Source organism: Aethalodelphis obliquidens, unplaced genomic scaffold (genome assembly GCF_003676395.1).
Source record: "Aethalodelphis obliquidens isolate GAN/ISIS:26980383/991018 unplaced genomic scaffold, ASM367639v1 scaffold27, whole genome shotgun sequence".
Lineage (NCBI taxonomy): Eukaryota > Metazoa > Chordata > Mammalia > Artiodactyla > Delphinidae > Aethalodelphis > Aethalodelphis obliquidens.
Genome location: NW_020837971.1, coordinates 11,944,015 through 11,952,977, shown reverse-complemented (window position 1 = coordinate 11,952,977; position 8,963 = coordinate 11,944,015). Strand labels below are relative to the sequence as shown.

Below are 8,963 nucleotides of genomic sequence, written 5' to 3'. Positions count from 1 at the left end.
TTGAACTAAGTATGGGCAACTGGGGGCCAGGGGGCTGATGGAGACCAGGAGACAGAGTCCGAAGGAATTCATGAAGCAGAATTGCCAGACTTTCAGCAATTTGGCGCGCGCGCGTGTGTGTGCGTGTGTGTGCGTGTGCGTGCGCGTGCGTGTGCGTGTGCGTGTGCGTGTGTGTGTGTGTGTGTGTGTGTGTGTGTGTGTGTGTGTGTACAGGGCTCGGGATGACTCCCAGACTTCTGCTTTGGATGGCTGACAGACAGATGGAGCCATTAACAAGGATAAAGCAAACAGAAGGAGACAGTCCATCAAGAAGAGGGTAACTTACATCCATAATCTGACTAAGAAAACACATATGTTTTAGATAAAGTTTCATCCAATATCCTGAAACCCTCCTTAGGTGTCATTGTCTTCCCCTGACCATGGCTTTCCACGTGGCTCAGTAGATCAGCCAAAGGGGTCAGACGTGCTGCTTGCTTGGACTCCTTTCAAAGGGCGGCACAATGGGTAAGGGGTCTGGACCTGTGTGTATTAGTTGGGGGCTGGTTTCAACTACTCTGTGACAGTCTGCTTCTGAATTCTTTCCAACTATGGATTTTTGATGAAACTCATCAACCTGCTGCACTTGACACTGAATAGATTATGTGTATATGGTTGGTTTAGTGGAAAATTCTTATTGGAACAGCTTTTGAAATCGTTTAAAACAGACACTGGTGATTGTCTTGTAAGCCGAGGCTATTTCTATCCATTCATTTACTGGTTCAAAGTCAGTTTCAGAACCGCTTTTCATCATTTTAATTCTGAAATTTATTTTATTTGTAAAATATTGTAGTACAGGAAGCATGGTACAAGATCTTCATTTCTGGAGAAATAGTACTGTTTTTGCAGAATGAATGTGAGTTTCTTGAAGGCAAGGATTCATTTTGTTTATTTCTTTCTAAGTCCCCAGCACATAAAATTTCTGGCACATACAAAGTGCTTAGCAGATACCTGTGGAATATGTAATGACTGAATTTAAATGATGGTTATCTTTTTAAAGAAGACATTCAAGAATTTCCTAAGTCGGGCTTCCCTGGTGGCGCAGTGGTTAAGAATCTGCCTGCCAATACAGGGGACACGGGTTCGAGCCCTGGACCGGGAAGATCCCACATGCCGCGGAGCAACTAAGCCCTTGCGCCACAACTACTGAGCCTGAGCTCTAGAGCCCACGAACCACAACTACTGAGCCCACGTGCCGCAACTACTGAGCCCACGTGCCGCAACTACTGAAGCCTGCGCGCCTAGAGCCCGTGCTCTGCAACAACAGAAGCCACAACAATGAGAAGACCGCGTACAGCAACAAAGAGTAGCCTCCGCTCGCCGCAACTAGAGAAAGCCCACGCGCAGCAACAAAGACCCAACACAGCCAAAAATAAATAAATAAATAAATAAATAAATTTATAAAAAATAAAGAGAATTTCCTAAGTCAAACATATTTCATAAAAATAGGTATAATCAATAGGTAGGACCTCAGCCTAGAATACTTTTAGCGTATTTTAGATGGAAACAAAGCTTGAAAATGACTATTTTGTCTTTCCCCACCACGAGGGCAGAAGAATCAGCATTTTTTTGCTCGTCTTAAAGTCAGTCTTGGACTTTCCAGGAATGTCCATTCATAATGTATGGGCACTTGGATTTTTGGTTCTGTTGCTTTCTCCAAAGCACTTCTTGTCAGTCATAACATAAAATTGATGTATGGATCTCTATGTAGCATAAGAAATGTTTGCTAAGGGTTATGAAAAGTATGGAGATAGTGATTCTAATAAACAAAATTTTACTGGTATTTTTAGCAAGATTTTCCATTTTCCCTTTGAATTAGTAAATTATACAGCAACATTAACTCATCCCTCCTACCCACATAAACTTCGAGCGGGAGCGTATTCTCAATGCCTACATTTTCCAGAACACGCAATTACAGGCATTGCTTAAGAGCAGCAAAAACTCCTTCCCAGTAGGATTCACTACAACACCTGGCACACAGCTGGCTGTCAGTAATAGATTCTGATGTCTCTGGGTTTTGTCTGCCTGTTATGGTTTCTCATCTTCTGTCTTCTGATCCATGAAGACCTCCTCCTTCATCCCTGTGGTCCTTCGGTGTTGTTATCATGAGGCCCCATCCCCAGTACCACAGACAGGGGTGGGTCTGGGACCCTGCGTGGCTGATTCAAGCACATCATCCCCAGCACAGTGCCTAGTTTAGAGACAGGCATGTGACTCAGCATCTGGGCGCTCCACCTGAGAAGGAAGTCTAAGAGGACAGGCTGATGACATCCCCAACCAGACTTCCCAGACTTTGTTTAAATAAGTTTGAGTTGGATTTCTGTAATTTGCAATCAAAGGAATCCTAATTCATATAGTATTTCATTTGAACAGTTAAAATAATCATGATATTAACTAGTCTGTCATGAAACTCCTCCTTTTTGTAACATTTGGGGTTGTAACATAGGCTTATTTCCATGCTTACAATTTAAATGACCTATCTGAGTTCAAGACACGTTTCGCCTAGAAGCTCATGTCAAACCATTCTTTATTTTTTATGGTACAAATTAAAAGTGACAGATCTGAAGCTGTTAAGAAATACACAAAGTGCAGCTTTACTGACCATACAGATATTGCTCTAGATTAAGTACAGTTTTGTCAGTTTTTTTTTTTTTTAAACATTAAGCAACCTGTGCAGATAAATCAGCTTTGGTTTCAATGTCAGAGCAAGTAAGGAGCTTTTAAATATCCAGTTTGGCTTCTTGGTCACAAGTCCATCATGTCAACATCTCGTCATGATGCTTTTTTCAAAACAACCCAGTCTGTTTTCCTGCTGCCCGCTCCAGGCGCGGAGAAGCAGCTCTCTTTGCCATGTCTCATCAGTGACTCTGGTAACCAGTCTGGATCACAGCACGTAGGACAAAAAAAATCACTTCCTTAACAACGAATAGACAAATGTGCCTCACAGAATTTCAAGTTGAAGACAAGCAAATCACGTGACAAAAAGCTCATTACAAAATGTTATTCAAACAGATTTTGCAGTCAAACATTGAAATGAAAATCAATTTCCTTTTTCTCCATTTTTTTTTTTTTTTTAAGCTTGGTCATTAACTGGGTACAAGTAGAGTGCTGAGGTAAAACATTGATGAACAGTTTGTATTTCTTTTTTTTTTTCTTAAAATAGGAACAGTTTAGTATTGCAAGATTGTCAGCAACATTTAGCCATATCTATACAATGTGCATATACCTACAAATATTGAGCTTTGGTCCAGCGTAGAAGACGAGCAAAGGCATTTTACAATTTCTTTTTGGTTATAGCTTGAGTTCTTTGATACGCCTCTACTTGTTTTTTGTTTTTTTTTTCCTAGCTCCTTTTGCTTTTTTGTTCTCTCTTTTGTGGAGTGTGTGTGTGTGCGTGTGTGTATGTGTGTGTGTATTGTGTGATTACAACAAAAAGAAACCAAAAACCTTGCAATGCAATTAAAACTCTCAACTGTTCACAATGTTTTTTTGACTGAAAAAGAAAAAATAGCCCCACAAACAAGTGTCAAGTATAACATCAGTCGTTTTTTTCTTTTTCATTAAATGATGAAGAAAATGAAGACAACAGTAATTTAAAAATATGTAAGAAAAATACTGAAGCTTGAAATACAATCACATGTGCCTGAAGCGGCTTTTATTTTTTGTTAGTGGCAACCTTAACCTTCAGTTCATGGAAACCTAAAAGACACTTAAATGCCACTGGCATGTGAAGTTGTTTACAAGTGGAAATAAGAAATGTCGTAAGAAAATTAAGCAGTAAGTGTGGTCCCCAAGACTTACAAGTTACACAGTATAATTTATATTCCTAAGAATCTGTTCAGGCACCTTTTTATGCCTTGTAGCAAAAAATTTATCTGTAAAAAATTAATATAAGAAGCATTACAACACCTTATAAATAATTTATAAAACAATACAAAATTATAAAACTATAAAAAAAATCACTGCACATGAATGGGTATACGACTGTGGGATGAATATATTTCTTTTTTATTCCACTCTGGAAGATTTCTTTTATTTTATATTTTCACTGTCCTAGTTATACCCTCCCAATTATAGATTTCCGAAGTGAGCAGGCCCTATGTAAGTGCTGCTGGCATATGTTTCAACATTTAGCATCCATCATATGTTATCTTGTTAACTTCTCTTCTTGGGGGAGATTTTCTTGATGGAACTTGGAGCGGGTCCTAGGAGAATACAAAATCTGTTTAATTGATACGTTTTTGGATTTCTGGGTCGTTGGTATCTGTGCAGTTTTTGAGGTGGCCAAATGGGTACCATGATATCGTTGGCACTGAAGATGAAGTTAGCTGTGGTGCAATTAGCATCAGACTGGAGAAGGAAACACCTGTACAAGCAACTGGTTCCACCTCCAGGATTTCATGTAGCGTTTCCTTGCTGCTGGTCCCCTGGTTCCTGCATGCATCATCTGGGAAGGGGGCGTAGGGTGCGGACAGTTATACCATTGCACTGATACCACCGGCACAGGGGCCAACAGAAGAAGAAACCCAAACCCGTACGGGGGAGGGTATGTGTTAGGGGAAGAAGATGGTATTTCTAATCAGTTGGGCAACTTGAGTTTTTTTCTCTCCCACAATTTACTTCTAGATAGCATTAATTATGAATTAATTATTCGGGAATATTTCCATCTCGACAGCAAGGAAACTGACACTCTCTTTTGCCCGATCCTATAATGGAACACTTTTTGCCTCTCCCTGCGGAAAACATCAACCACAGGTCCCAAGTGTTTACCTGCACAGAAATCCTCACATCTTACTTTTTGCCTCTGGCTTATTAGGTTATTTTGGCCCACAGATCTTTGGAGTAAGTTATTTTGAAAAGTGAAATAATCCCTTAGTTCTAAGAGGGAAGGCTACTCTGATGCGCTCGATCAGCCACTTCTGTATGTTTCCCTTTAGTGGAGGCATTTCCTTGTTAACACTTCCTTTCCCCTCAAGAGTCCAGCTGCAATTCCCATCGTTTAATTCGTCTGCCAACCTTCTGCTCCGTTTATACATCCCCAAAAGAATTGCCCTCCCCCCGCCCCGAAAAAAGTCTGCCATCACTATTTGAATGAAAGTGGTAGCAGAAAAGATGGAATTTACAGGATGCATGAAGGCCTTTAACAGTCCAGTCACTCTCTCTCTCTCTCTCTCTCTCTCTTTTTGGCCTGTGTGTATATGGGTGTGTGCATGCTATGTGTGTATTTTGACTGAAATCTCGAGACATTTCTTTGGCTATCAGACTTCTGAGAGAAATTGCTTTGCACAGAAGCATAACATAGATGTAAGTATTGAACCAAATGTGCAGCTTATGTTTATATTACAAAATTAGTTTTGGTCAGCTCTCCATGTACGTGGCCAACAGACTGAGAAAAATCCCAAGCTCTGGTGTGGATAGTGGGCACAATTACAGCTTATGCCAGTGTTGACAGTTCATCGAGCAAAGCCCTAGTTATTTTGGAGTCTCTCCTGCGTTTCACTGGGGTCTGAGTGGAAAAGACACCATGCCCACTCTGTGGCCTTCCAGCAGACACTGGGAGCCACACGCCGGGGGGATGGAGAGATGGAGGAAAATGAGAAATGCGAGCTCCATTTTCTTTTCTCAAACCCACAGGTCATAGTGAGAAGAAAGCAACAGATGCTTTGGCACACGATCCAGGATGCCCCCCGCTGAAAACAAAGAGAAAAAAAAAAGAGAACTCCCTCCCCCCAAATAAAAACCAATAGTGAGCCTCACAAAATGGCTTCAGCAGTGGCACCCCCCGCCCCACAGGGGGTGACAGTAGATGGGAAAGATGAGAGAAGTCAGGCTTGCTATTTTTCCGCAAAGTACAAATGTGAAAACTTGGAACACAACTTCACACGCAGAGAGGAGCAGACTAATGGTCGCGTTGGCAATGTCGTGTTTCTGACTTTGGTTAATAGGTTCATAGTGAATCAGCACTTAGAACCTGAAGGATGCCGTCCGCAGCCCCTCCTCCAGGTGGTAGGCTTGTATTCGCTTTGAACAGAGAAAAGTTTCCTTTGTGTGTTGTTGGTATTTTGTTTTTTGTGTTTTTTTTGGTTTAGTCGTTTTTCTTAAAATGTGTTCACATTTTCATAATACACAGAAAAAAGTATGTGGTTATTTGGTTTGCTTTAAGTCCCTTATAAAACTGGCTTTGGGGAGACAGGTCGGGGAGGGAACGAGCCTTCCTGCATACACCTGCACTGTGGTGTAGTCCTTGTTTAAAAATTTTCAAAAAACCTTTTTTTTCTTTTTTGGAAAATCCCATGGACACGTATAAACCATCCTGTCCACTTGGTGGTTTTCTTAGTCTTTTACTTACAAGGGTGATGACTGGGGCTACCTTAAAATTTGTTTTTATTTTTTTCTTTTTTGGGGGTTTAGGGGATGAAGCCCCAAGGGTGGAGTTTAGTTTCTGTGGATTTTTTTTTTTCTGATTCCGGGTGGGCGTCTCTTTAGGAATTTTCTTCCAGTGAGTCTGTTAAGGGTTCCAGAGGGACTGCCGTGGCCGGCTCGTGCTGTTTTAAGCGTTTAATTGTGTTCTTCAGGGCTTGCCTCTTATTGCAGAACCAAACTCTAACTACCTCCCGGTCATAGTTCAGCTTCTCGGCAATTTCGGTCATTTCCTGCCCAGAGGGGTGCGTGTTCTTCTCAAAGTGGGCATTGAGGATCTCAAGGGCCTGGGGCGTGAAGGAGGTGCGCCTCTTGCGCTTTTTGGACGGTTCACTCCCGATAAACTCGGTCAGGTTCTGCATACCTGCCCGATGGCGGGCCTCAGCCTCAGCCATCCACCGCTCAAGCACCGGCTTGATCTTCTGGGCACTTTTAGGGGTGATGTCCAGCTTTTCAAACCTGGCAGGATACAAAAGGCCAGGGTTCAGTTTGGCTGTCAGACTGCTAGCTATAGTGTTCTCTTGGGCTTCCTGTGGTAGGAAAAAGTGGCTTCTCAGGATGGTGTGTCTGGGGGGAGAATTGAAAAAGAACAGTCTTACACTGAGTCCTCTGCCAGGGTGGGCCTCCTGCCTGTCTGCCTGACTGACTGGCAGAGCAAATTCACTCCAGATAAGCAGCCAGCTGCAAGGTCGCCCTCCCCGCTCAAGCCAGCACCCGCCCTCGCGCATGCTTCATGCCCCTGCATGCAGCCCGCACACCCGCAAGCGGGCCAGGTGAGCACGGGTGGAGACAGCACAACACAGCAGCCATCACGATGGAAACAAAAGCCACTCGCAGATCTTTTTCCTGGAAATGCTTGAGATCTGAGCTTTGATTTGAATCCACCCAGCACCATCTCCCCTGAACTTCAGAATCCTTAAGGCAAAAATTAACACCAGGAAGTGACATCAAAGACAACAGCTGTCATGTTCTTTCGTTTAAAATGATTCTTTTTATGTTTTCCTTTTGGTTTCCTTGAATTCCCCCCCACTGACTTGGTGATAAAAATGTTCTATCTATGCTAATCGTCAGTGATGGCAACCGGGACAAGTTTCTTTTATGGTTCTCTTTTCATCTCTGTTTTGTGTCTCATTTTAATCTCTCTCTCTCCCCCGGCCCCCAGCCCTCTCCTGTCTCTGTCTCTGGTAACAAACACTTTTCACCAGATGTAAGTTAACAACATGCTCCCTTTTCTGGTAAAACGTAGCCTCTTGCTACTTTACTGCTGGACTCAAACAGCTGGACACACTGTAATTGCTATGAACACCCCCCCACCCCCGATGTGCTAGGGCTACCTCATGCCTTCCAACACCGTCCAGTGTAATGGTGTACTTTTGCATCAGAGTATCAAGCTGTGTTTAACGTGCTATATCTGCAAACTGTACTTGAATGATATCATTTTCTGTAAATGAGGTCTTCTATATATCAGTTGCCATCTGCAATTCTTTGCTACACTGACTTAAAAAAACTATGAAGCATCTTGGACAAAACTATCTACAGTGCTTTAAGAGGTCATCCTGGTATCAAATTCATATGCACTCTCAATGAAATACAAAATAGTACCAATTCCTTTTATTTGTTTGTTTGTTTGTTCTAAATCCAAATTCACAACCCTCCAGGATGACAACTTTGGATCCGTGGCATTCTCCTCTATCTTTTCAAGTTCAGTGCTGTTGAAAAACAACCCTCTGACTGCAGAGTGCATCTTATTACAATAGACTGTTTTCATGGAGCGAAAATGAACCCGCTTTGGCCGCAGTATGTTTTATAAGGATGCTTGCAAAAGGACACAAAAGGATAGGCTTCCTTTATGTGCCTTAATCTTATTTTTGGCACTGCATTTTAGATATCTTATGTTGTGATAAGCAGCGCCAATAGTATCAAATTTTAATGGGATTCCGATAGCATTCCCTTCCATGTATAGTTCAAGGAGTTATTTATTTATTTACTTTTTAAAACCCCAACTTTCAGCTGGTCAAAGAGGAAAGAAGTACATTTTGCTTTCAATATAAAATGAATTAATTATTTAATGCCATTTAATGAGCTGCTCACTTATGGCAGGCTCCCCTAAAGCCTTCATTGTTGTGTTCACTTACCATCATTCACTATAAAAGCCCCAAAACTGAAGTCTTGGTAGCATGGCAACAGGCTTTACAGCACCATGGCATGGGGGACAGAGCTTGTGATAGGGATGTCCAGTGTATTGCTGGTGTGTTTTCCTCTGGGTCTCTGATGCAGACACACTTGTTAAAGCATTTCGAGTCACTGCAGCTCATAAGGGAGGAGTGACACCAGAGTGTGTGCAAATGCAGATTCTTCACCACCATGTAAATTAACTGGAGTGGTTCCACTGTCAGATCTTGGTCTCTTTCAAGACTTCCATTTTTTTTGTTGTTGGTAGTTAGCTCCGAAAACTACCCCGCTGAAACACTAGAAGCTAGAGAGAGGCCGAGAAGTCAGGGCATCTG

The 8,963-nt window shown here is 42.2% G+C and overlaps 1 protein-coding gene across 2 annotated transcripts in view; it reads right to left on the bottom strand.

Annotated features, from left to right (window-relative positions):
* Positions 1-5,779: 5,779 nt before the first annotated feature.
* POU6F2 (POU class 6 homeobox 2) overlaps positions 5,780-8,963 on the bottom strand; it is a 363,025-nt gene continuing 359,841 nt past the window's right edge. Inside the window, exon 9 of one of the 2 annotated variants that reach the window (XM_027123965.1) lies at positions 5,780-7,023. In XM_027123965.1, the coding sequence (XP_026979766.1) occupies positions 6,519-7,023 (505 nt within the window). In that variant the 3' untranslated portion in view covers positions 5,780-6,518. The remainder of the gene's footprint in view (positions 7,024-8,963) is intronic. The other variant, XM_027123966.1, reaches the window with a different exon arrangement.